General features: G+C 51.5%; 2 protein-coding genes across 4 annotated transcripts; one reads left to right on the top strand and one right to left on the bottom strand.

Annotated features, from left to right (window-relative positions):
• Positions 1-2,331: 2,331 nt before the first annotated feature.
• Positions 2,332-19,037, top strand: POM121 (POM121 transmembrane nucleoporin). 3 transcript variants are annotated; one of them, XM_035139433.2, is made up of 13 exons: positions 2,332-2,879; positions 5,801-6,016; positions 7,319-7,495; positions 8,431-8,511; positions 8,945-9,119; positions 10,565-10,677; positions 11,134-11,204; positions 11,761-11,885; positions 12,516-12,618; positions 12,916-13,089; positions 14,303-16,033; positions 16,212-16,334; positions 16,580-19,037. In XM_035139433.2, exons 1-13 carry the CDS (start codon positions 2,413-2,415, stop codon positions 16,672-16,674), a joined length of 3,651 nt encoding a protein of 1,216 aa, XP_034995324.2. In that variant the 5' UTR covers positions 2,332-2,412; the 3' UTR covers positions 16,675-19,037. The 3 variants fall into 3 exon arrangements, with proteins under 3 accessions (XP_034995324.2, XP_034995323.2, XP_034995322.2); XM_035139432.2 differs by having other exon boundaries at positions 11,134-11,210; positions 11,764-11,885; XM_035139431.2 differs by having other exon boundaries at positions 11,134-11,210.
• A 59-nt stretch (positions 19,038-19,096) lies between these two features.
• NSUN5 (NOP2/Sun RNA methyltransferase 5) lies at positions 19,097-27,133 on the bottom strand. Its single transcript, XM_035139434.2, has 10 exons — positions 26,993-27,133; positions 25,310-25,432; positions 25,029-25,206; positions 24,090-24,198; positions 23,633-23,771; positions 22,991-23,106; positions 22,287-22,465; positions 21,364-21,571; positions 20,425-20,577; positions 19,097-19,688 (listed from the first exon to the last, which is right to left on the bottom strand). Exons 1-10 carry the CDS (start codon positions 27,122-27,124, stop codon positions 19,592-19,594), a joined length of 1,434 nt encoding a protein of 477 aa, XP_034995325.1. The 5' UTR covers positions 27,125-27,133; the 3' UTR covers positions 19,097-19,591.
• Positions 27,134-27,604: the final 471 nt, after the last annotated feature.

Genomic DNA, 27,604 nt, shown 5'->3' with positions numbered 1-27,604 from the left:
AGCTGTGTTTTGCTGCGTCTGGAGAGCTCCCCTTCAGAGAACTAGTTTTTCCTGAAGAGGAAGGACAATCCTTAAACTGGTTTAAGGCTACAATCCAATATACATGGTTACTGGGGCACATCAGCGTAGGCTGCTCTAACCAGAGGTGGGGGACATATGTGGGGAGCTCAGGTGTTGCTTGACTCCTTCTCCCATCAGCCTTTGACATTGGCAATGTTGGCTGGGGCTGATGGCGGTTGGGAGTATTGTGTTGTTGTTGTTTAGTCGTTTAGCCGTGTCTGACTCTTCGTGACCCCATGGACCACAGGACGCCAGACACTCCTGTATTCCACTGCCTCCCGCAGTTTGCTCAAACTCATGTTGGTAGCTTCGAGAACACTGTCCAACCATCTCGTCCTCTGTCGTCCTCTTCTCCTAGTGCCCTCAATCTTTCCCAACATCAGGGTCTTTTCCAAGGATTCTTCTCTTCTCATGAGGTGGCCAAAGCATAGCTGCCAAGTTATCCCTTTTTTACAGGGATTTTCCCTTATGCTGAATAGGCTTCCTCGCGAGAAAAGCGAAAACTTGGCAGCTATGGGCCAAAGTATTGGAGCCTCAGCTTCAGGATCTGTCCTTTCAGTGAGCACTCTGGGCTGACAGAATGGAGAGGTTTGATCTTCTTGCAGTCCATGGGACTCGCAAGAGTCTCCTCCAGCACCATAATTCAAAAGCATCAATTCTTTGGCGATCAGCCTTCTTTATGGTCCAGTCTTGTAGCAACATCCTAAAAGCGCCATGTTGGCTACTCATGGCTGAGGTGCAGGACAGGTGCTGAGTCTACTAGTACTGCCTTTCTCCTTTTCCCTCCTTGGATCTTAACCCAGGGCAGCTGATCGGAGGATTTTAATTTACTTAGTCCTACCCCGAGGGGACCCACTGAAATGAAGAAAGCGAGGAAAAGCAGAAAGCGAGGAGGAATTAAAGAACCTTTTAATGAGGGTGAAAGAGGAGAGCGCAAAATATGGTCTGAAGCTCAACATCAAAACAACCAAGATCATGGCCACTGGTCCCATCACCTCCTGGCAAATAGAAGGGGAAGAAATGGAGGCAGTGAGAGATTTTACTTTCTTGGGCTCCTTGATCACTGCAGATGGTGACAGCAGTCACGAAATTAAAAGACGCCTGCTTCTTGGGAGAAAAGCAATGACAAACCTAGACAGCATCTTAAAAAGCAGAGACATCACTTTGCCGACAAAGGTCCGTATAGTTAAAGCTATGGTTTTCCCAGTAGTGATGTATGGAAGTGAGAGCTGGACCATAAAGAAGGCTGATCGTCGAAGAATTGATGCTTTTGAATTATGGTGCTGGAGGAGACTCTTGAGAGTCCCATGGACTGCTAGAAGATCAAACCTATCCATTCTTAAGGAAATCAGCCCTGAGTGCTCCCTGGAAGGACAGATCGTGAAGCTGAGGCTCCAATACTTTGGCCACCTCATGAGAAGAGAAGAATCCTTGGAAAAGACCCTGATGTTGGGAAAGATTGAGGGCACTAGGAGAAGGGGACGACAGAGGACAAGATGGTTGGACAGTGTTCTCGAAGCTACGACCATGAGTTTGACCAAACTGCGGGAGGCAGTGCAAGACAGGAGTGCCTGGCGTGCTATGGTCCATGGGGTCACGAAGAGTCGGACACGACTAAACGACTAAACAACAACAACACCCCGAGGGGACCCACTGAAATGAAGAACATTATCATTGGTGAATTCATTCCAAGGGGCAGCCCACTGGGAGGACTTGCTTGGCTGCAGCCCCAGAATCTCTAAGCGCCGTCGCAGTCTACCTCCATGTGGGGATTGTTGCCCCCGTGTGCGTTGTTTTTCTTAGTAATACGTGTTACTAATTTATTTCTATTACTGTTTCTACTTTATTCGTCTTTATTCGCGTAATTCGTCTTTTTGTTTTCCCTCCCCCTTTTTGTGACTGTAATCACTGTTGAACATCTCCTCAGCTCCTTCTGTGGCCAGACATTTTCTATGACCCGTTAGCCGGGCTCCTCTTCTCCTCATGGCAATTAATTCGGGGACACTTGGGAGGGAGGGAGACCATTTTGAATCCCCGCCTGCCATGGGGTCAACCCAGGCTGGAGAGAGCGCAAGAGAGAGCGATTCAGATTCTCCTCAGCGCTTCAGGCGCCCCGCCCCACTTTCCTTCCTTCCCGCCTTTCCCCCCTCCCCTCCGCCTAGCAGAAAGAGGCCTCTCGTTCTCTCCAGGCCACGCCCATTCCCTCCCTCCTCCCCCGTGCCGACGAGCTCCGCGGACCACGCCCCCTTGTTCCTCGGGCGCGCGCGGGCGCGCGGTGCATGCCGGGCACGGGAAAGGGAAGAGCGCGAGTGGCTGAGGCGGCCGTGGCGGCGGCGGCGCGTCGGAGCCTCGATGTCTCGGGGCGGCGGCGCGTCGGGGCCCGGCTGGGGCTGGTGGCCTCCGTCGCGGCGGCGGAATCCTCGCGAACGAGAGCAGCAGCAGCAGCGGGGCCGGCGAAGAGGCGGAGGGTCGTCTGAGGGCGGCCGGGCTTGGGCCTTCCCCGCGGCCGCGGCGGCAGCGGCAGCGGCGTCGCTATCGTTGCTGGTGCTGCTGCTGGGCCTGTCCGGGGCGGCGCTCTCGCTGGCCGTGGCGGCAGCGGCCGGGGGAGTCTGGGCGGCCTCTTCGTCTTCGGCGGGAGGAGGCGGCTTCGGGAAGGAGATGAAGGGGCCGCCGTCGCTGCCCCACCGCGCCTTCTCCCCCGCCGTGGCCAACGGGGGCCCTGCCATGGGGGGTGGATGCTGCTACGCCTCACCGGCCTCGGTCCTGCCCGAAAGGAAGCGGCGGCAGCAGCAGCAGCAGCATCAAAGAGGGTGCTGCGGGTAAGAAGAGGGCGGCGGGCACAGTCCTCTCTCCACGCCCCCCACCCAAGAACGCTAGGAAGAAAGGAGGAGCGCCCTTCTGCACTCCGCACATGTTTCGGGGGGGGGGGCAGAAGCTTGTCACACTCCTCTCTCCACAACCTCCAACCATGCTCGGAGGAAGAGAGGAGCGCTCTTTTGCATTCTGTACATGCGGGGTGGGTGGGTTGTGCTGAGGAAAGACGCCTGCTGCTTGTGCTATAAGCTGGGCCTCCAGAAGAGCACATGCCCATTTATTGGAGATGGAAAAACAAACCGAACAGAAGCTGACCCTGTCCATTATTATTCCTGTTCCACTGGTTGTCTTCAGCTTGTCTAGGGAGCTCCTTCATCATCTTTGGGCATGTGGATGTGCAAAATAAAGTTCCCTCAACCATCCACATGTTCACCTCCCACACCTTGAACCCAGCCTTCCTTTCTTCTTCTCCAACACACACCCTCTCACTTGCATGTGGGGCAAGGCACTCCTGCCTGCCTGCTGTTGAGCACCTGCCCAAAAGTGCAGTTTCTGTTCCCCAGGGTTTAGCCTTTTGTGTTGAGACAGCTTCTGTAGCTATGATGGTTCCAGGAAGATGGTTCCAGGAAGAAGAGAGTGATTTTGCTAGAGGGGTCTCTGGGGGTGGCGCTTGGTAGAGATCTTGTGGGGGACTAAGGGAGCTTAGGGCAGATCAGGACACTTGGTTTCAGGCAAGACCTTTCCCCCAGCATGGCCTGGAGGAGCATGTGGGCTGCAACCTCTCCTGCCCACCTCACTGCATCCCTCCCACTTCCGGTTGCTCTTTCTGCTCTGCATCATTTCCCACTCTTGGCCCTGGTTGCAATTAGTCACAATAACTTGCCTGGCCAGGCTTTTCATTTGACAGTGCACTGGAGTGTCATTCAGCTTTTGTCTTTTTACTCCCTTCTCATTATATCACTTTAGTATCAGATCCTGGGCTTCTTTATCCTTCCAAGTTCCCCATCTATTGCTGCTCTTCTTCTAGAGCTCCTGTCAGATTCATCTTGGGGCTTCCAACACAGAAAAGCTCAGGTTCCCTTTCTCCTCCCTCCTGTTTCACTTTCATTCAAAGCCTTGGAACATTTAATCACCCTGCTGTGTGGTGCTAATCCAGGTGCTTTAGTTGAAAGCAGTGGGTGCTGAATGTCCTGAGGGAGGCCCATCACTGCCTAGAGACCAGCCAGGCTTTCTTCTCAAGGCTGAATGTGCCAGTTGGGATCAACAGTTGTGCCTGGTGCCAGACTGTGTTGAGAGAGATTCTGTTTGTTCTTTATCAGCTTTACCATTGTATTTTGAAAAGGGCAGGTTAGACACTTTGAGTGATGTTGGTTTCAGACAGAATAGTTAGGTGTGTAAATGATCTAAACAATAAAGAAAAAGACCCAACTCAGGTGTGTGTCCTTTTGCTGGCAGTAGCTTTCTTGTGAGGGGTAGGGCTGTGTCCCAGTGGTAGGACATTGCTTTGCACACAGAATGTCCTAGACAGAATCTCCAGGAAGGGCTGAGAGTGTCACCTGCTGAAGACCCTGGAGAGCCTCTGCCAATCAATACAGACAATACTAAGCTAGGTTTGGTCCAAGCTCTGTGTAGGACAGCTTCTTGTGTTCTAAAAGGCTAACGTATTGGAGGCTTTTTTATTTAGCAAATAACACTACTAAGGTAGGGACTGGATAGATGTTTATCAAATTACACATGGCGTATAGGAAATTGTTGGATTATATGGAGAGTGTTGGCCCCTGGCTTAGATGGCATGTTCAGAGGAGGAGGAGGAGGGTTGTTGATGGCTGAATGGAACCTTCAGACATCTTCAGGGGCAGCTTCCCTCTGAATCAGATGCTGGGAAGGGTTGCCGCCTCTGCCCCTTCTCCCCTGCTTGGGGGCTTCCCAGAGGCACCAGGATGGCTAATGTGAGAAGCATCAGGATGCAGGGTGTGGTTCTTCTTGTAGCTGCAGTGTGATCTGCTTGTTTCCTCACAGAGGATTCTCAGCAACTTCATTCCAGTCCCTTGTGTGGAAGTGGTTTGTCCAAAACTTTCTGCATTGTGATTAGTTCAGAGATGGCAAGTCCAGGAAATGTGTGCTGTGAAGAGAGAAATACATTTTTGTTTTCTGCAGGAAATTGCCTTACATAAAGGCATCCCTGAAGTCATAGAAGGCCTGAATGATGTGCTCGCCTTGCATTAAGGAAGCATATCTCTCTCCTGTCTGAAAGGCTGCTGAGGCAGGACTTTTCCTTATGAAGTAGGTGGGGAGCCCATTTCGGCACCTCATTTCTTTGAACATGAATCAGCCAACTTTAAACTGTTAGAGGAGCCCCTCTCTCCTTCCACGAGCTCATGTGGGTGTTCAATAGAATGCCATACATTTGATGTGATGCATCTGAGCTTCACAACCTCCATGTGTGTTTGTTAGGTTAGGTGATCTTAACAGCTCAGCAGTGATTTTAACAATTAGATGGAGATTGTTTGATGTATATCTTTCAGATGAATAACAGAAGCCTTCCACACTTGAATCCAGCCACTGCTGCACTAGTGTTCAGGTTGATGTAGTGAGGACAGTGTCTGCCAAGTATTTTGCCAGGGCAGTAAAGCAACCGGCAGTGTAAACTGGTGGATCATGTGTCTTGCTATTTGTGGCTGAGGTTATCAACACTCAGAGCGCCATCGGTGCTCAGCTTTTGAACATGTGTAGTTTACCCCAGGTTCTTCTTACAAAGTGGATCATGCCTGTGAAAAGAAACCCCTTGTAGTGGCCAAGAAGAGAACTTGCCTGTTCAGTTTGAGGGTTTCTTTTTCCAGCTTGTACTTTTTGAGGAAAGACCAGCCATTCTTTGAGTATCTTCTTTCCCTCTGTTTTGACTGACCGTGTTCTTTTCTCTCTTCAGGGACCACCTCTCTGCGTCACCTCATTTTATGCTGTCCCCTCGGCGGCGCTACCCAATCCAGCAGGCCCAGTATAGCTCTCTGGGGACCCTGCCCTCAATCTGCTGGGATGGATATCGGCGTAAAAACAGACTGTCTATCCACAACTCCAGCCTGACCCGGAGCCCTGTGATGGTGAAGATTGCTCGGCCAGACAGCAGCCTCTGCCGTTCCCCACTGTAAGTCTGGCTAGGATCTGTCCCAAGCCAAGCAATTCCTTCATAGGTTTATTTTTTATTTTTTAATAATCAAAAGATTTACAAAAGCAACAAACAATAAGCATAACAAAATGCAACAAGAGAAAACAAAAAGCCCAAACACTTTTAAAAAACCCAGACTAAAACACAATTCCAATAAATGTTTAAAATGGCTGGGTAGATATACCGCTGGTATTTGACAGCTTTAAAGCTAGCAAAAATGTATAGAATGAAAAATAATGCATGTTGGAAGTGTGAGGCATCAGATGGTGAGTTTTATCACATGTGGTGGACATATGACAGGATTTTTAAAAAATGGGAATTGATCTATAATGAACTAAAAAAGGTATTTAGGTACACTTTCCCTAAAAAAACAACCTGAGGCCTTTTTTGCTGGGGCTGATGGGTAAGGAAATTGCAAAAGCAGACCAAAGACTGTTCATGTATGCTACTGTGGCAGCAAGAATATTGATAGCCCAAAAGTGGAAATCTCGAGAGGAACCATTGATAGCAGAGTGGCAGACGAAAATGTTAGAATACATGGAAATGGCCAAACTGACCTGCAGGATCCGGGATCAAGATGACACAAAATTCCAGAAAGAATGGAGTAAATTTGTAGAGTATGTAAAAGATAATTATAAAGATATGAAGACACTAGCAGGATTGAGATAAATCCTACATTCCTGATTTTAAGTAATGTTAGCAAATTGCACAAGTGGAATGAAATAAATTACTTGCTGAGGGGAGGAGGGAAGCCAAAGCTTGGTAAAGCTATATGTTACATAGTTGTTGATTATATGTTCTATGATGTTAAAGAAATGGGGGGAAACAATAAAAATTGGGGAAATGGGGGAAAACAATAAAAATTTATTTCAAAAAAATAAAAAATGGCTGGGTAGAGCTAGGAGAAATTGGGAAGATCCCTTCTGGTGGGATCCCTTTTGTAAAATTAGGGTGTGTACACAGCCTAAATCTCACTTGGCCCTGTTGCCTCATTAGGCCAAGTCCTGATTGGTTGGTGTGAGTGGCCAAGCCTCTCTTCACCTGATGGCCCTAGAATGACTTCTTAATCAGCATCAGCTTGTTGCCCTAGAAGAGCTTTGTGAGGTCATGAGCCAGCCCTCAGGCTGATGTGGAGAGAGACTCCTTGCAGCCATAACTCTTGCCAACAAGATCTCACTGGATTCAGGCGGGTGGGGACACCTTGCCTCCTGGGGGAGAGCATATTGTTGGGATACGGGAGAGCTCTGATTCCTTATGACTACTGTTGCTTCCTATTCACAGGTTGGAGCAGCTGGCTTCCCCCGTGGCTTTTTCTGCAACGCCCAACAGTACCCTGGACCCATGCGCCAAAGAGACGGTCTTGAGCGCTCTCAGGGAGAGCCGAAAGAGGGCCGTGGAGGAGGAGGAAGAGGGAGAGGAGGACCAGAATGTCCCAGGTGGCCAGGAGAGCAAGAGGAGGTAACCGCCAGCAGTGGCCTGTCTGGTTGCCAGCAACATCTGTTAGGGCACAAAGGGGCTGAGATCCTGGGACTGAAGATGTCGGCCTCAGAACCATTGATGCTTAATCACTGAGAAAAGGCAGAAACAACCCAAGTCATACCTTGCTCCTATCAAGGCAGGAGTGGGGTCTTGGGTGATATAGTGAGCCTCAGATTCCTACATGTTGTTGGAACGCTCTATATCTCCGGGTCTCTTAAGTGGGTGAACCACATGGTTGTTTAAGGGACCTGTGCACAAGTGCTAGAGTATTCAGGTGCTTGCAGGTGAAATTGCAGGTGCTTTTCCTCCTGCCTGGGCCTCCAGCTGGGCTTGTGGTTGCATGGGGGAGACAAATCCCAAGCCCATATTGCTATGTCGTACCGCGACTTAGCTATAGGTTGCGCAGCCAGGAGGAGGAGAGTGGCAATCATGATTCTCACTCTACACCCACTTGTTCTCAGCCTCATGCTCAGTTATGGTTTGGCTTGGCTTTGCTTCCAAACTGGACCATGGCACTGTTGCAGTGTGGCTTTGTGGGGGTGAGGGTGAGAGGACTTCAGTTTCAATCAGCTTCAATCTGCTGAGATGGACTTCAGTTTCAATCAGCTTTAAAATCTAAAAGAGCAAGACCCCTCTCTCAAAACCATTTGAATAATTTCTGAATAGCTCCCTTCAAAAAAATGAATGAAATGGTAAACCACCAGCGCCCTACATCACCTGCTAAGTTGCACCAAGATTTAAACTGGGGTCTTCCAAGCTTGTTGGCATCCACCCCTATGCCATCCCTTGCCTTGCCAGGCTGAGAGCTGAGTTGGCCTCGCTCAGTATCGTAATGAACTGGATCCATGCCTGTGGCGGCTACCCTCTCAGGTTTTCTGAAGACCTTGTTTCCTCTTTTCTCTCCCCCCTTCCAGGCGCCATGATAGCAGCGGGAGTGGACAGTCTGCCTTTGAGCCCTTGGTGGCTAACGGCGCCCCAGCATCTTTGGTCCCCAAGTAAGTACTGAGAGTTTTGCCTGGAAAAAGGCTTCCTCCTAATGGTATTAACACATAATGGTGGAGTGTAGGGGAGCAGTACTCATTACTCCAATCAAATTCAGGTGCCTGAGCTCCATCCTCTCCCCTCCTCTCGCCTGCATTAAAGTATTTTTAAAAAGAGAGAAACCATAATTGGATCTGCTTCATCATGTGTCCTTTGGTGCTGAAATGCTGCTGTGCAGAGGGCTGTGCTAGGAGAGGCAGATTGAGGCTATTGTTCATATGCATGGAGAGAAGTTCGAGGTTTGGCAAATCTCTCCATGCTCTCCTGGATGTGAATTGAGGGGTGATTTCCGCAAAAGGCCCATCTTCCCAGCAAGGCTTTGACAGAAGAGGAGCCCTGTTGAAAGTGGCTCACAGTGCCACTGCCATCTCTGCCTCTTGCCCCTAGGCCTGGCTCCCTGAAGCGCTGCCTCCTCTTGTCCCACTGCCTGGAAGAAGGCTCCTCCAAGAGGTCGCGCACCTCCTCCCTCAGCTCCATCAACAGCCTGCCTGCAGGGGGGATCCCCAGCTCCATCCGCAATGCCATCGCCAGCTCCTACAGTTCCACCCGGGGCCTTTCACAGGTACGTGCCTGTCCCTTGGCTTCTTTTCCCCATGGTCAGGGAGGCTGGAGGCCCTCACAAGTCACGTTTACTTTGCTAGTTTCTGATAAAGAAAAGCTAATTTCCCCCAAAATATTGAACATTTCTGCAACACCGTTTATCTCATTATAACCACTTAATTTTGCCTTTTTGCTGTACTTGCGTATTTTGTATCCCAATTTGGTAGTAGATGGTATAGGAACAGAATACTTTATATATTTAGCATCACAAGTCATGATATATCAACTGAGTGGCAATCGCTTTATGTAAATTAATAAGAAAATCAGTTCTAAATCCAATGTTTCAGTAGTTATTTTTCAATGGTCTTCATCATCTTAAGTCTCAACTTCAACATAAATCTTTAAATTGTTCTTCTCATATTTAAAAAACCAAAAGTTTATACCTGAGAAGTCAAGCTTAGGTTCCCCCCCCCCTACTGTTAAGAGATTATACATTTTCAACTGGTATAATTCATGGCGTGTTGACTGGGACTGATGAGTCCTAGCCGAAAACATCTGGAGCCCAGGTTTCAGAAGGCCGCCCTAGTTCTAGATAAAATTGAACATGGGGATGGCAAAGCCACACTGGATAACTGAGATGCCCCTGAGAGTTCCCACTTGTAGAAGGCCCAGCTGACAGCATATAGCTTTAGTTAATCTTTGAAAGTTATCCCTGAAATGAAATGCCTTTAGGACATGGAACATGAAAGGCCTCTCAAGAGTTCCAAAAATATTTTCATCTCCTAGAAACATTGTTGCTCCGTGTCCTGACTGCTTGCATCATCGTACTTCGTCTTATTTTATCTTCTAATTATCTGGGTTGGCCTGTCGGCCCTTCACCCAGCTACCTGGCAGACATGAAGCCAGTCTGGGTTTGGTCAGTGCTTGAATTGGAAGCCCCCATGAAAGCACTTTCATATTGAATTCTATGAGAGAACAGCGGGGTGTGAACGTGGTTACAAAGTATGTTACTTCATCTGTCGGCAAGATTTTGTAATTGCATTTTAAAAGCAAAACCTGTAAGAGGATGCAGACCTAGGACTCTGATCTTCCTGTGACTTTTGCCGTGTTCCAGGATTTAGGGAATACTCGGGGCACCACTATTTCGTTCATTTTATATCTGTTAAGACAGGGGGATCTGTGGTGCCCTCCAGATGCTGTTAGACTCCAGCAGCCCATCCAGCAGGACGACCAATGGTCAGGGTGATGGGGGTTCCAGTCAGCAATGCCTGGAATGCTGCCATAAGTTCTCCATTCTTGGACTAAATCTGCTGGCTGGAGCTGATGGGCACTGTAGCCCAGCAACATCTGAAGGGCTCCAGGTTGGCTGAGGCTGTGCTAAGTGGTTTCACTAGAGCTCCAGCTAAGAGATGTGTGATGCTGCCATCTCACTCTGCCTCTGCTGTCTTCTTTCCTTCCCTCCTCCAGCTGTGGAAGAGGAGTGGCCCAAGCACCTCTCCTCTCTCCAGCCCAGCATCCTCCCGTTCTCAGACACCTGAGAGGCCGAACAAAAAAGCAAGATACCCCAACGCCAGCCTCACGTGAGTGTACCTTCTCCCTGCCCTGCTTGTGGCAGTGTGGGGCCAAGGCCGGGAAGGGCCAGGAGGCCGGCCCGGGGGGGTGTTCAAGGACTCCTCCCTTCCCCATGGTTCCCATCCAGAGCAACACCTCCCTTTCCTTTCACATTGCCACAGTTTTCCTATGTTGATGCACCATCTGGAAAAGAGTGCTGTTCCTGAGTGAAAGCATTAGAGGTCTTATACAAGACCAACTTTGCCTTTGAATAGGCAAGGCCCCTCCCTTAGGTAGGATTCTGTGAAATGGGAAAGCTGACTCCTTAATGTGGGTGTTTTCGGACAGCACAAGGTACATTTTATAGCAAGGGTCCTCCAAGGCATCCATCCGTTTCCCTAGCTACACCCCCCTCACCTGCCAGAGTCTTGAGAGCAATGAGTCCTCAAGAGTCAGGTCTCACCGGCTTTCTCCTTTTGCTCCAGGGATGACGAGTCTCACCAGTCCATTAACTCCACACCTGTGAGGACAGACAAGGAGGTGCCAGCAGAGAAGAGTGAGTGTGAGTAGGCAGGTGGGAGGGGGCAGGGATGCTTTGCTAATAAAAAGGTGGACATACCTGGAGCAGGAACCAGAATTGATGTGGCATTGATTCTGTCGTGATGATCTTAAAGCAAAAAACGAACAAATGCAAAACTCTTGGTGGGTGGGGCGGGCGGGCGGGCAGAATGTTTATCTCAATACAGGCTAGTTGGGAAGACTTTAGAATGGCCAGATGCAGGGGGTGTGTCTTAACATGTAGCAGTCCAGATCTCCCTGGAGCTTCCGCTGTCCCTGGCCTTCAGCCACGTTGGCTGTCAGGAGTGAGGGGAGTTGTAGTTCAGCAACATCTGGAGGGCTGGACGCTACACGTCTCAACCACCCCATTTTAGAAGGTTTTTCCTCTCACTTCCCATGTTCACATTACGTCCACCTGGGGTTTATTGGAAGCTTAAAGTGACAGTATTTAGAAACAGGCCACCAGTGCTGCAAAATCCCAAGCCTCCTTTGGCTGGGCAGGGTCTCCTGCATGAAATCATGGGCTTACCAACCTTGGCCTCTTCTTCTTGCAGCAGTAGAGATGCCCCTGCAGAGCAGGCACAGCTCACCAGCATCGCCACCTTCATCAGGCAGCACTGGCAAGCGCAAGCGGAAGATCCAGTTGCTCTCCACTCGGCGGGAAGATAATTTCACCATGGTACGCTACTTCTGTTCCTTTTTCTGGACTTAGTTGGCCTTGAGGACAAGAAATGAGAAGCTTGGAGTGAGAGAGAATGAGTGCCAAGCTCTTGACTCTGGCCGCCCTTTGCCTTGACTGAGTCAAAGGTTGCAGATCTGGGACACCCACAGAACTTACTTCAGCACTGGCATTGTATCTACCAGGAGTGAGGAACCTGTGGGTCGCCAGATATTGTTATGCTGCCGTTCATCATATCTGGCTACTGGCTACCTTGGCCACTCTGGGTGACTTCCAACAAATTAAAACACAATAAATCTCCCATATTTACAGGTAGGACTGAGAATGTCCCCTGACTGAAACCCTGGGGAGCTACTGCTTGCACCAGGATCACCAGTTTGTTGCCTACCAGGGCTGTTGGACTACCAACTCCCATCATCTCAGCCAGGATGGCCAATGGAGGAAGTGAAGGGAATTGTAGTCCAGCCGTATCTGGAGGGCACCGCTTTGACTGCTCCTGGTGTAAACAAGGCTGAGCCAGGTAGACTGTCTTGGTGTCAGGCTGCTGCCTCTGCTTCCCCTTGGAGGGCCTTTCCTCCTTCCTCTGGGTGCCCACTGAAGCAAGCAATGTCCCTCCTCTTCTTTCGACAGCCTCTTCCGCCTCAGCTGGGCTATTCTGTCACTTCTGCTGACCTGGATGCAGAAAAGGCGGCTGCTCTGCAGTGGTTCAACAGAGTCCTGGAAGACAAGACTGGTAGGAGCACCCCCTCCCCTCTGTGTATGAACTGCCTCAAGTTTAGGTAGGGGAGGGCCTTGGAATAAGGGGCTTGCAGAGTAAAATAAAACAGAAAACAGGGAATTGTGGATATCCTCAAGAACGTCCCTTTAGTGTTTTTCAGGAATAGCAGGTCTATCAATGGACATTGTACATTGGGTTGCCTCTGTGATTGTTGTGCTTGGGTCCCCCTGGTTTATTTTGCATTTATATCCTGCTTAATATATTTTTAAAGCCCTAAGCACTCTGTCCTTACATGCTGGTCCTCCCCAACAGATTCCACTCCCAGCCTCTCAGTGCCGATGACCTCACCAACCAGCACCCTGTCTTTCGGGACAATACCTAACAAGTCCACCGCTGTGTCGCTGGCTGTCACAGCTGCCAGCACCAACCCCCTCCTGGAGAGCCTGAAGAAGATGCAAGATGGGCAGAACTCCTCAGGGCAGGCTGGTGAGTGGTTTGGGGAGGCCTTGGGGGATGACAGTAGCTTGGTTATGATGTGGTTGAGGGTACAGCTCTTCCCAAGGGTGTCCTGCCTTCCTGCTGCAGAAACCTAGCCATGCTGGTGTGGAAAGGGGTGGGTGAGGGAGGGAGGGAGATTCCAGAGGGGTTTTTATCTGGTGGAGGGCACCTGATGACCCTGGGCGCTAAAGGATCCGAGTTACTTGGGTTTTTTAAAGGCATCATACCATTAAAAGCTGATAATTGCAGTTTTTCAAGGAGGCACAAAAATAGCTTGGGTAACACTTCCTTTCAAGAGCCGGAATTTCCTACCTTGAGAGCTTCTCTAATTCGGAGTGCCTACTTGCAGGAGAACCTCTTCCAGGGTAGCCAGCCTGATGTTGATTTCTACCACCTACCCCAGCCAACCACAGCCAGTCACTAGGCATGATTGGAGCTGTAGTCCAACCACATGTGGGGAGAGGGCGCTGCCTTGGCTGCCCCTGCTCTACCTCTGTGTGCTTTGTAAGGCATGTTTCCCTTTCTGGGACTGCAGCTCCTATCAGCCGCAGCCAGCAGTGCTGTATGATGTTGGGACTGGAGGAAGCTGAGCAGTGTTAGCCCACAGCTGGTGGGAGTTTCAGTTCCTGGTGGCTGTTCTTAAGGTGGTCTGTGAAATCGTCGTTCCTGTGTGCGATAGACTTGCTTGTAGCTTCATGAAGAGTCTTCCTTGAGGAATGTCCAGTCTTGTTAAGATCAAGGAGACCTTAAGTCTCAGGTCAAAACCAGCTGGTTACTCTAAGCCACTTTCCAGAGATTAATGGACAAAGTTAACTACATCAGAGGAGGTGGGGAGAGAGGTTGGCACAATATTCTGGAATTCCTGACGAGTTTCTTGAGGGCACAAACTCCCCTCCCCCACAATTTGCTTCTTTGCGGTGTGCAGGTGTTAGTTTCTGTCAAGAGTTAAGTCCCGGCCCTCTTCAACCTCCCTGTATGTAATCACAGCTGGGTGGCAGAAGGAGAATATAAAAGTTGCAGGATTTCTCATTTGACACTGCAACTTAAAACCAAGCTGAAGACTCTGCGATATCTGGTGGGGGTCGGGGAGCATTGAGAGAAAATAATGGTTGTCTGATGCAAAACAGAGAACTGTTGTTGTTGATGAGCAGAATTTCCTCTCTGATATAGTGACAATTCTCTTCCTCCCCTGCTATTCCAGGTGCTGGCTCTGCTGCAGAGACCCCTCCGCTGTCAGCCCCTTCTCCTTCCCTGGATTTGGGCTCTTCCATGCCCATGAGCTCCCCTGAGGTGGCCAAGGCCCCACTGCTGTCACTCGGTGTCCCAGCGCCCCTGGCTACTACAGCACTGTCTCCTTCCTCCAGCGCTGCCCAGCCTGCCAGCAGCACCTGCAGCCCAATGGCTGCCTCCTCTTCTGAGCTGGGCCAGACTCCAGCACGGCCTGCCTCTGCCGCAAAGCCCAGCACCCTCTTTGGGATTCTTACTAGCCCTCCTGCAGCCCCTGTGCCAACAACAACGACTGCTTCTCCTGCGCCTGAGGCAGCACCCATGTTCAAGCCCGTCTTTGGCAGCCTGGTAAAGAGCGAGGGGCTGGGTTTCTCCATGAACAGCACCACCACAACTGGGCCTGCCCCGGTTACTGGGACTCTGCCCTCCTCCTTGGCCACTCCTCCTGTCACTTCCAGCAGCACTTTCAAGCCTGTATTTGGGGCTCCACCTCCACCAGCCACCTCAGCTCTTTCTGCAACAGTGGCAGCTGCCTCGCCTTTCACCTTCCAGGCGACGCCCATGCCCACCCTGCCCGCCAGTAGCTCCACCACCACAGCAACGCCTGGGTTCCCCATTCCCCTGGAGGCCACTGTGACCACCACCGCAGCAGCTCTGCTCTCCACCACAGCCAACGCCACGGCTGTCTCCTCAAGCAAGGCAGTCTTTGGCTTTGGGTCCACCATGCCGGCCTCCACGGCTACACCTAGCAACACCTCTGCCACCGCACCAGGATCATCCCAGCATCCCTCGCTCTTTGGGGCCCCATCTACTAGCAGCCCTGCTCCCCTTTTCCAATTTAGCAAGCTGGTTGCCCCCACAGGCCCCACTCTCAGCCCCTTGGTGAGCTCTGCCTTCAGCCAGGCACCCTCCTGCAACACAGAGGCGGCTCCCAGCACCACCACCACAACAGCAGGTTTCAGCCTCTTCGGCAACAGCAGCGCCACAACGGCCCCTTTGGCCACAACACAGCCTCCCCTGACGTTTGGGTCTGGCGCCTCTGCATTCACAGGGGGCTTTGGCACGGCTTCCAAGCCGCCGCCTCCGTACCCAACGGACACCAGCCAGCTGGCTTTGGACACAACAGTTGCCGACAGTCAGCAGGCGGCCACCAAGCCGTCTGCAGGGCCTGTGAGCTTTGGAGCTAATTTCAACTTCTCCCAGCCAGCGGCCCAACCAGCTTTTGGCAGCACCTCACAGACACCCTTCGGTGGGCCTGGGCCCCTGCCATCCTTTGGCGCAAAAAGCACCACCCAGCCAGCGTTTGGAGCCACCACCTCTGTCTTCTCCTTCGGGACGCCCACAACCTCTGTTACGTCAGGCTTTGGGTCCAACACTCAGACCACAAGCAGCAACAGCAGTGCAGGAAGCTCGGTGTTTGGGAGCTCAGCTCCCACTCCCTTCAGCTTTGGGGCAGCCAACCAGCCCCCTGGAGCAGTCAATGCCTTTGGCATGGGTGCAGCTGCTGCTGCTGCTGCTGGCACTGCGGGTTCTGGAGCGGCTCCCGTGGGCTTTAGCTTTGGTAGTGGACAGAGTGGGGGGGCAGGGGCAGCGGCAACGCCCTTTGGATCTTCCTTGGCACAAAACCCTCTGGGGGCCCAGAGCCAGAGCTCTGGCTTCGCTTTCAGCATCCCTGGCACACAAGAGAACAAGCCAGCCTTTGGAGGTGAGTCGTTCCCCAACCTGGGATGGACACACATACCTGGGTCCTGGGCAAGGGAGGTGGAGGGCAGGGTGGGTCTGCTGCAGCCATGCCCCTGGCTCCTTTCTCTCCCCTTGTTTCCCCTTGGATGCATGTCCCTACTCTGATGGGCCCCTCATTTCACCACCTTTTGGTCTTCTAGGAGCTCCACCACCCACATTTGGGCAGAGCTCGCCGGCACCAGGAGCGGGCACAGTGGGGGGCAGCACCCTTTCCTTTGGAACATCCATCACCCCCACCTTTGGAAGTGCCGGACCTCCTTTTGGTAAGAGTCTGGGAAGATGAGCAGAGTTTTATGGGGCAGGATTTCTGTCTGCTTCCTTGCCCCCTGGGAACTTGAGGGGGTTGGATGAATGGTGGGGGGCTGTGGTATCCCTCAGCATACATTTCCCCCTCATCCAGCTGCCCCTGCGTGGCAGAAGGGGGCTGTTGCTGGGAGCCCTCTGACCTCGGTCTATGCAGGCGAGACTGATGTGGGGCTTCTTGTTGCTTCTCTGTCCTTCCCTGCAGGACCGCCAGCCCCCACCTTCTCCATTGGGGCAGGATCTAAGACTGGCTCCCGCCAGCGGCTACAAGCCCGGAGGCAGCATACCCGCAAGAAGTAGCCAAGAGAGACTTCCTGGCTGGGCTCCAGCTCCCGGCCAACCTGCTGTCGGGCCCAGACTGGCCTGGGCACAGCACCTGCCCAACGGAGGCTGCTGCTTCTATAGCCCACCCTCAGCAGGACTGACTGACCTAGGGGCCACGTTGTCTGCGACGTCTGCAGGAAGTTACCCAGAGCAATTTTTACCCCCACAAACGGGACAGGAGAAACCAAGCCCTTTTTACTTGAACAGTCCATGACTGAGTCTGGATTAAATTTTGTACATATCGGCTACTTTCCCTTTTCCCCATGTGAGCAGCCCCTTGTGGATCCCTCCTCCCTCCCATCCACCTTCTTGCCTTACCCCAACCTGCTCCCTTTTCCGGCTGCCAAGGGAGGGCGGTGTGCAGCGGGGAGGCCAGCAGTGGTGTGCCAGTTTCCACCTGGAGCTCCCTCCCCTCTTCCTGGAGACAAGTGGCAGAAGGTTCTCCTGATCCAGGGCAGAGGCCCCCCCTCACCAAGGGCTTGGGGTCCTTTCCCGATGATGCTGTGGCCCACAGCTTCCGCTCACACCACCTTCAGAGCCCCTTTGCAGCTGGCAAAAGCCACCTTATCAAGGCTCCATAGTTGCAGCCACTGTGCTGGGGGCCTTTCGTCGAAACACTAATCACTGTTCCTCTGTGGTTGGAACCTCCTCCAGTCAGGGAGATGCTGGGTGGGAGCAAAGAGGTAGCTCCCTACCCCACCCCCTTGCTGCTGCTGCTTCACTTGAGCCCCTGCCCTCTTCCATCTCCCCCCCCCCCAATCATCCGTTTGTCTGTTCTGCTCACAGAATGTGTTCTTTCCCTTTCCTTTTTTTTTCTCAATTGCTCTGTGAATCGAGTTTGGAGGAAGAATTTAATTGTATGTGTGGCGGCATGTTGGTAATGCCGGACTTGCTGTAAACATTTCTTTTGGTGGGTGGCTGTCTTGTCTCCAAGGGAGACGAACCCTGCCGAATTGGGTGTGGACGGTGGTGGTAGCAGCATCGCTGCTGTGTGGCTACATGTGCTGAGTGGAGCCAAGCACTCGGGAGTTTTCAGACTGGGAGGCTGGCAGTGCTAAGCGGGGGGCGGCTCTGTGTGCATCATCTGGGAGGAGAGGGAGGTGAAGCAAGGCCGCCCTCCCTAGCAGGGCTGCACAACTCCAGCGCCTTTGACTTCCTGCACTGGATTTTGATGGGAGAGAAGAGGCTCTAATGTGGAAGGGCTCTGCAGTCTGCCAGGGTTGCCATGGCACAATGCCGGCTGCCCTACTACACATCACTGCTTGCAAGAGGCTCCAGCAAGCAAAAGAGCACCCCCTCCTCTTCTAAGGAGCTCCCTTCATTTTGGGACAGAACATCCCAGCTCCTCACTCCCCCCCCCCCTTGAAGCGCGAAAGCCCAGTGTCTGCCAGCTTTTTTCATACAGTGGAGACAACGGTGTGTGAGAGTGTGCGTGAGCCTGCCTAATTCTAAATTTAAGAAAAAAGTATTTAAACATTTTTTAACAAAATGAAACTTTATTTTTGTATTTAAGCTAAATTGCCTTTGAATTCCTTCAAGCTTGGTTCATAGAAGTGTGTGAAAGTGCAAAGCTGTTCATTAGGAAATTAGCTGGGGCGGGGACCTCTGAGGAGTGGGAGGTGGCCAGGCTGCAGCAGTCTCAAGCTGGGAGCCCCTCGCCTGCCTCCCCCCTCTCCCCGTCCCATTCCATGTTCTTGTTTTATAGATGTGGATGTGGCTCTGTCTGTCCTGTAATGCTTGAGAGCTCTTGCACATTTAGAGGGTGCCTGGCGTGGGGAGGGAGTGTTCTGTCTGGGCCATTGGAGGGGCAGTAGCCAAAAGCTTCCATCCAGCCCCTGGATGTGGGGTGGAGGAGGTTTCTAAAAGAATGAGGCTTCCACAGATCACTGCCTTGTGGATAAATGAGATTGGCATGCTGGTAGTAAGCAGAGCAGTGCCTTGCTATGGGAACGGTGCTGTCTTTAAGAACCCCCTTAGTATCCCTCCCCCCCAAAAAAGAAACCCAATTCTGTGAAGGTAGAGACAACAGGTGCTTCCTGAGCTTGGGCTGCTTCTCTCCCTTTACCTCAGTCACGTCTCTGCCCAGCCAGGTAGCCACCACATCCTGAGCTTGCTAAGGGAAACAGCTTGGGACCCTCCTTTCCCTTGATTGTGTGCAGAGTGCCAGCGTCAACTGTGTGAGTGGGATGACGTCTGTGAGGATGGGGAGAATGACCTTTTTTAAAAAAAAAAAAACATCGCAATGAAGACTTGGATCATTCCTTTTGATGGTTTTAGCGTGAATGTGCAATTTCTTTTCCTTGCTTATGTTGATTTAAAATAAAAACAAAACTGCTTGAGGTGGAGAGTGTCTTTCTGTTTCAGTGGGAGGTATTTCCCAAAGGCAGCAGCAGCCAACTCACCCCCCGGGTTTTCCTGAATGATGGAGGCCTGCCCACTTCAGATGGATCTGCACAGCACAAAATTATTTCCTTATTTATGCTCCAGCAAAGGCAACACACATTTCATTCCCAAGCAGGTAATAGGCCACTGACCTCGCTTAGCTTTAGCGAGGTTTTTTTGGGGGGGGGTGCAGCAGCATCCTTCTGTACCTGCAGACTGCATGTTCTGGGCAGACAGAAGTGGCAAAGACCAGTAGTTTAGAGACAGCTCCCTCCCAGAGTAGAATTAAGCAGTGCCGGGTGGGTGCCTTTTAAGTTACAGCACCTGCCACCCCAGTATCTTCATCTACCAACATCCTGCCATGATTCACAACATTCTGGAATAAATTGGAGAAGGGGGAAGAATAATGCTTCTGTGCAAACTTTTATTCCAAAACCTGCCAAGTTATCTGGTGCCGACTCTGTGTTGATAGCAGAGTCTGTGTTGTCTTTACAAGTCAGTCCTACAAGGCTTAAGTCTGTGGTTTCTTCTTCCTTCTCTTTTTCTTAAGAGGAAGGCATGGGTCTGCACCTACTTCACTGACAGCCTGGGAGAACTCTTGTGGGGAGCTAAGGGCACAAAAATGGCAGGAGTTAGCAAAGGTATGAGCAGCCCTCCATCCCCAGCTCCTCTAAGCCTTTCCTCTTCCTGAAGCTCCATGGCTCTGGCTTGCAAGTCCCACCACCACCTCTAGCCGGGTAAGCAAGAGGCATCACAAAGTTCCAGCCAAGCAGAAGGACTGAGTGGAGTGTGACCTTCGGAGGATCAAAAAGGCCTACAGGGCTGCGTATGCCCTGCTTCACACAATTGGAAGAATCAGCATGGCTGATCAAAGCAACCTGCAAAGGCCTGCTTGGCCGCCTTCTGCTAGGCTACATGGGCCTATTTTGCATGCTGCTGAAATAGGAGCATCTAATTTAGTATAGTAGAAGGAGAACAAGGAGGGCTGTGTCCACTGGAATCCTCAATACTTTGGATTAGTGTTATGTTTCCCCACAAAAAAAAAGATATGTTGCTGTTTTCACTCAATTATACAAAAAGCAGTAAATAACCCCCCCCCCCAGCACCAAATGCATATTTAATTATATTTCAGTCATTTCAGTTTTTAAACAAAGGTATCATTTTCCTATGTGATATAGAAAAGATCAGCCCACACAGCGTTTGCAGGAGGGTGTGGAGAAGCTCCCGGCAGCTTCGGAGGTTTGAAGCCAGAAATCCCACTGCGGTCCCTCTTGTTGTGCCTGGATCATGCCCCTCCATTCCTTTCTCCAGCATAGTAGAAAGGGTAGCAAGTGCCCCACTCACCTGGGCCCAGAGGCTCCCGCCGGCTGCCTCTCCAAGACTGCCACGAAGAAGCCGTTTGTCAGGGTTTCCTTTGGGGAGGCCCTCAGGAAGCACTTTGCCTTGGGGCAAGTGGCCAAGCCCCGCTGGGGCCAGGAAGGCAGGACTTCTGCCAGCCTGCAAGAAGGGGAAAAGCAAGACTCCTGTGAGTGGCAAGCTCCCTTGTGGCCTCCCTCTGGCAGTGGAATGGAAGCAGCAGATAACACTCCACCCACTTTCAGTCTTGGGGAGGCACCTATCCTTAACTACTGTCATTCGTAACAACTACAAGTCATTCGTAACAAATACAGGAGGTTGTACCGGGCTTGGCTGCGTCCGGGGAGGACAGTGATGCAGCAGGAGTCACCAAATGATTCAGGATGGAAGAAGTACAGGTTCCTGAGGCAGCAGGCTAAACTCTATCCTGGGTTTTGACTCTCGAGGTGTGTATTTTTAGGACACACCTTATTTTTATGGTAAGTTTTGTTTTTAATATAGGCAGCAACCGTTTTAGACGCATCCAATATGTGCACTACCAGAAGTGACCCAAAAACATCACAAAAAGCGGTGATTGCAGGCTTTCTCAATGGTGTTTCAAATATACACAATTTCGCTTAAACGTGCAGTGCCTTGGAACAAACCCCCACGTAAATTGGGAGTTGCCTGTATTGTGTTTTAATGCTATAACCTGTGAAGGGTGTGTGATTGATCAACTAATTAACTAACTAACTGGTGGCCCTTCTGACCTCTCCTTTATTGACCTTGCTTCCTCATTCCTATGTCTGAATGTATTAGGTAAAGCCCCCCAGGACGGTGGCATAAGGCTGAACTGCCTTGGCCCCCAAGCCAGCTCTGTCAAGCCTGCCTGTGTTTTGAGCCCTGCAGCCACCATTACCCTCTGCCCGACCCCCTTCTCTCCGGTACCTGAACTCCTTTTCCCATTGCTTCAGCACATCCAGCACGACATCCTCATTCTCCTCCTGGTGTACTGAGCAGGTGGAGTAGACCAGGCGCTGGAGAGCAGGAAACTTCAGTGCATGAGCCAGCATCTTCCGCTGGAACCTGGACAGCGCCTGCAGGCGCTCGGGGAGGTTGGCATTCTCTTCCTCAACTGGCACCCGGCTGACCATTCCTGGGACAAAGGCACATGAGACGGACCCAGCCTTCCCTAACCTGGTGCTATAGGCTACAACTGCTCCAAGGCTGCAGGGTTGGGCTCCACAGGTTAGGTTGGTGGTACCTGGAGCTCAGCTTCCAGGCTGGGATCTGCCTGGTAGCAACTGGCCCCCAATCCTGAGCACACCTAATGGGCAGGCCATGCCCTAAAATAGGCAGCCTTTGCTATAGGGTTGGGCTGGAGCTCACAGTGCAGAAAACGTAGGAGTCCAGAGATTCAGCCCACCAGAGTCTCCATTATGGAAGTTTCCATAGGAAGCCTTTGGTATAAATTCATAAAGTGAACCCTGGTCAACTCCACCAGGTTTCACAAACTCTGGAGAGACCATCACTCACCCTATTGGGAAGAGGAAGGGCCAAAAGGCATCCTTAGCTAGAATAAAATTTAAAAAATAAAAGCAAATGCACCATAATTCCCTGGCCAACTTCCACCAATTTCTCTTCCTGGCTTAAGAGGGGGAGCAGATGATTGCCAGGGGCTCAGAGGCCACCTCTGTGGTACCAAAACTGAGTAGCCAAGCACTTAGGACCACCCCAGAGCAGTTACTGCCTCACTGATCTCTCAACATGCAAAACCCTGACACCCCAGGGCACATTTGCTTGCAGCTGTGCAAGACTAAAGCTGGAGTTCCATGGGAATATCTGCTCTCCAAAACCCTTCCCCTGCTCACCTGAGCCGCTGCACGAGGGATCCAGGAGGATGTATCTCACAGAGCTGTACTTGGGATCAGCATGGTCTGTGGCTAAGAAGTCTTGGTGTGCCAGCTGGTAGCAGGTGGCCCCCGCTCTCACCAGCATGGTGCTCATTGTGGCCAGGCGCTTGGCATCCAGGTCAAAGGCAAAGATCTGCCTGTGCATTGAGAATATGAAAAGCGCCATGAGTGTTCACAGCCAGAAAGTCAGAAAGAGAGAGAAACCCAGAAGAAACACAGCAAGCATGTCAGGGAGGGCAGAGTCCTCTTCCAGAGAATTTGACACTCCTCATCCCCACCCTGCAAACCCCAGCCCAGTCTCCCTCTCCCATTGACTGAGCTTTGCCAATCATAACTCTCACTATGGCCAGCAGGACCCACCCCTGTCAAACTGGATGAAGCAGGGCCTATTCTCTCTACTGCTCCAGGTCCTCTAAGTGGCACCATTGGCCAGAAAAGGCAAGGCAGGCCCTGGGAGCTAGAAGGTTGGTGGGGAGAGGAGAGACAGGCACACAGGACTTATTGCCTCTCTCGAAACTCACTAAGGTAAGCCTAGAGTGAGATGGGGCAGTGTAGCCTTAAGGCTACAGGGTGCATCTCTCCCCCCAAGTGCCAATTGCCCCAGCTGGCTCCCTAGAGATCCCTCTGACCACTGAGGACCTCCTTGGCTTCCCTGTACTTACCCCTTGTTCTTCAGGATAGCAGCAAGCTGACTGGTTTTGTTGCCAGGGGCAGCACAAGCATCGATGATGTGGGACCCCGGCAGGGGGTTCAAGAGGAAAGCAGGCAGGCAGCTGGCCTACAAGAGGAGCCAAGTCAAAGCAGAACTTGAGACCTGCCTCTTCCAAACACTCCCTGGCCTCAGCAGGGGGTTCTCAGCACCCCACAAGCACATGTTAACCCTAGCAGCCTATTCCCACCCACACCTAGAGAGACAAGCAGGCAGACCAAACAGCACCCAAAAGCTGGTGTCTCCTTTGTAGACAAAACCCAGTAAGGCTACATTTACATTCTTGTCTTTTAAAGAGCACATCTGTCTCAAAGACGAGCATTCGCTGCATTGCATTCACCAGATTTCAGAAGCCCCACCAATGTGGTAAAAACAGAGTCAGAAAGCAACATTTTTGTGGTCTGATTTGGTATAAGGCAGAGTCCAATATCCATGGAAACACAATTCCTGAAGGAACCCCAAAGCCACAGTTAGAATAAAGCAGAAGTCTGTTTCAGGAACCCAGCACTTCCAGGGGCAACAGGTAGGATGTTGCTGGGGCAAAAATGACCCTCCCCCACTTTCCTGTGCCACAGCTGGAAAACGACACCCTTACCTTGTCCTGAAGAATTATGTGCCCAGCTGCATACAGCTGGTTCTCATGGAAGTCTGTCTGTGGAGCAAAGATGAGCAGCTCAGGAAGGTGGGGATCCAGCAGGAATTTCTTCCCGGACAAGGAGCTCACATCCTCCAGGCTGAAGGGAAATACAATGGGATGTGGAGTTATGTTTCATTCCAGGTCCCCAACACCCACACAGCCCAGAGCCAGCTAGCTGTGACCTCCCAAGGCAGGGAATCCATGCCAGAGAGAATCTGCCCACTACTGGAATAAAGCTCTTCCTCCTCCAATTGGAGGGCTTTCAACTATCTAGAAGAGATCTGAGTAGGAACAGCAAGCAAATCTAGCCACGGTTTTGAGCCCCTTGCTGGGTAGCAGGTGGACACCCTGAATGTACCAGCCTCTCCCAAGATCACGCAGGATCTGAGCAGGAGGGCAGGAATGTCAAGCTCACCTGGCTGCTTTACCCAGGTAAGAGTATCCCTGGCGCTTGAAGTAGTCAACGACGTCACTCACACACGTCTTTAAGGTGTTCACTCGGACGTATCGCGGCACTCGAGGGGCTGGAAACAAACAAGGAACTTGGGATACTGAGTTCTCAAACTGAGATGCTGGTCTTCCTTCATCATCATGGCCTCGGTCCAGTATACCTGAAGGAGCGTCTCCACCTCCATCATTCTGCCCAGACACTGAGGTCCAGCACCGAGTGCCGTCTGGCAGTTCCCTCGTTGCGAGAAGCCAAGTTGCAGGGAACTAGGCAGAGGGCCTTCTCGGTGGTGGCGCCTGCCCTGTGGAACGCCCTCCCAACAGATGTCAAAGAGGAAAACAACTACCAGACTTTTAGAAGACATCTGAAGGCAGCCCTGTTCAGGGAGGCTTTAAATGTTTTAGAGACTATTGTGTTTTATTTTTCTGTTGGAAGCCGCCCAGAGTGGCTGGGGAAACCCAGCCAGATGGGCGGGGTATAAATAATAAATTATTATTATTATTATTATTATTATTATTATTAACCATGAAGACTCCCACCACCTTCCGCCCCTGGAGCTAGTCTTGAGGTGTAGAGACAGCAGTGATTCTGCAGTCTAAAAATTCTCCTAAGTAAATAAAACTTGATAGACCAGGAGCCTCATCTTGCACCACCAGGATATGCATTTATCCAGGCTGTAGAGCTGCTCGCTCTCTATGCCTGCTTCCCTGTCTCTCCGTCCTACTTCAAAGCACCTTTCCTTGGGAGTCAGCCCAAGTCAGAACCTATGCATTTTTCCCCAAGAACAGCATTATGTTTGGGGAGATTCGGAAGAATATGCATTTTGGCAGCCATGAAATATTAAGATAGGTTCTTCCAGTGCAGTAGCCTAGATATTGGCAAGGCACCTCACGTCCAGCCACCTACCTTGGCCAGCCCCTTCTGCCGCCACCGGTGGCAGCAAATCTTCATTGCGGCTCACTTTCTTCTGGACTTTCAAGCGGGCGAGTTCGGCCTGCAGACGGGCACGATGCTTCAGCACTAGGACCTTGCCATGCCCTCCACCACGCAGGCCCTTGCCAAAGAGCAAGTCATACACCAACACCTGAAAAGGAAGGAGAGGGGCACCAGTGGGTGACAGCATGGGGTATTTGTTCTGGGCATGGGGGAGCCCAGGGGCTGTGGCGGCAACCACCCCTCATGCTCACCTTTGCCAGGTGCGGCTGCAGCTTCTTCTCAGCACGGAGCAAGCCAGCAGCCTCTAGTATAGAGTCTAGCACAGGAGAATAGCGAAAGGTCTCTGAAACAAGGGCGCAGAGCAGCCGAGGGTTCTGGAAGAGGAGCAGGGTTCATTGTCACTAATGGAGCAAAGACTATTCATGTTTTACAGCTAAGTGGGCACTATACTCCAACCTCCCCCGTGCTGTTGCTTCCAAGGTGCTTTGGACTATACCTCCCATCAGTCCCAGGGCCATCCTTAGTCCCTGCTGGCTGGTACTGATGGAAAACACAGTCTAAAACACTTGAAGGTGCCAACGTGGGGGTGGGGGCTGCTTTACTTGCTACTATGACCTCGGGTGGCACTGTGGTCTAAACCACAGAGCCTAGGGCTTGCCGATCAAAAGGTCGGTGCTTCAAATCCCCACGACAGGGTGAGCTCCCGTTGTTCAGTCCCAGCTCCTGCCCACCTAGTAGTTAGAAAGCACGTCAAGTGCAAGTAGATAAATAGGTACCGCTCCTGCGGGACGGTAAACAGCGTTTCCGTCCGCTGCTCTGGTTCACCAGAAGTGGCTTAGTCATGCTGGCCACATGACCCGGAAGCTGTTTGCGGACAAACGCTGGCTCCCTCGGCCTATAGAGCGAGATGAGCGCCCCCAACCCCAGAGTCATCCGCGACTGGACCTAATGGTCAGGGGTACCTTTACCTTTATGACCACTCTGAACACTTGATTTAGGTAACAAGCCCTGGGGAACAGGGAATTCTATTTTTAAGTTTGGAAGGACACCCCACCCTGCACACACCTGAAATAATAATTTGATGGACAGCTGGGCTCCGCACTTTACCCCAGGGAACCCATGGCCTTCTGTATGTTGTTGGACTACAGCTCCCATCGTCCCTTGCCACTGGATACACAAGCTGCAGGGGCTGATGGGAATTGGAGTCCAGCAACATCTGGAAGGTCTCAGGTGCCCCCCTTAACAGCTTAGCACAGCTTCAGCTTGAGCAGACCCCTCTCTTTTTCTACCATCTCTCTTGGCTACAAGTTCAAACTATAAAATGCCTGCAGCTCAGCTTTTTTCTTATTTTATTGTTTTAATTCAAGGTGCCATTTGCCTTTTTTAAAGCTAGCCGCTCTGTATCTGTGCAACTCACCTGAGCGTTTAAAAAGATTGCCAGAAAAACCCTGGAGAGTCACTGCTGCCAGTCAGTGTAGAGTAGACAATACTGTGTTAGGTGCATCAATGAACACCTGGGATAGCTGAGCTAGTGGAGCATAGAATTCTTAATCTCAGGGTTGTGGAACTCTCATGGTCCCTTCCAACACTAGGAATGGCCTGGCTTGGTATAACAAAGTGGCTTTATATCCTTCTATAAAATACACCTGTTGGATCCGAGCATTTCCTGGCCCCATCAGGCTGCTTCCCCACAATGGCCAATCTGATGCAGGACCTGAGGGTGACGCCCCCTTCTCTGACATCATCCACTCGCTATTGACATCCCAAGATAGACAGCCCCCGCAGGAGGCGATTCCATTTGCACCATCACAGTCGGCAGCAGCCTCCAACTCTGACATAAATCTGCCTGACCCCGTTTTGTAGACCCCCCCTCCTTTCGCCAAGCTTGCCGGTCCAATTTATGCAAATACATGCAAATATTTATTTCTACTCGCCTGGAATCGGCTCCCGTAGACCAGGGTCTTGAGGGCACCCTCCCGGCGCTCCAGTCCGGCCAGGACCGAGGCAGCAGCGCTGTACAAGCCGGGCCCCACGGCGGAGGCGCTCTTCCGCCCGTGTTCCCGCATGGTGCCACGCTCTGAATGCGCATGCGCTGCGAAAGGGAGCCGCGCATGCTCGCGGGTGGGTTAGCGGAGATGCTCGTAGAGCTGCGAATGATAGACGTTCCTCGCTCGACGAGTTTCCGGGTTCGATGTGGCATTCTTCACAGCCGCTAGCGCTTCCCAAAAAAATCCTCGGAGAGAAATCAAAGGCTTCGGCAGCACGCCGGCTTCAAGCTCCACATCCCAATGCAGACCGCAGTGTAACGCACGCGTCTACTTGGAATAACGGGGCTCCATTGAGTTCAGTGGCTCTTACTCCCAGGGAAGTATGTGTAGGGCTGCCGCCTGAAAAGACTAGTATACCGCTTTCAGCCTCAAAAGGCACAATAAGTGGCTCAGTTATATAATCAGATTTCTTATCTGTGCCCCCGCCTTTACCATCAGGCCGCACATAGTTATAAGACAGGACCATAAAGCAAGAGAAGTGCAAAAACGATTATAAAC

Source organism: Zootoca vivipara, chromosome 15 (genome assembly GCF_963506605.1).
Source record: "Zootoca vivipara chromosome 15, rZooViv1.1, whole genome shotgun sequence".
NCBI classification, from domain to species: Eukaryota; Metazoa; Chordata; class Lepidosauria; order Squamata; family Lacertidae; genus Zootoca; species Zootoca vivipara.
The sequence above is the reverse complement of the archived record's forward strand: the minus strand, read 5'-3'. Positions and strand labels throughout refer to the sequence as shown.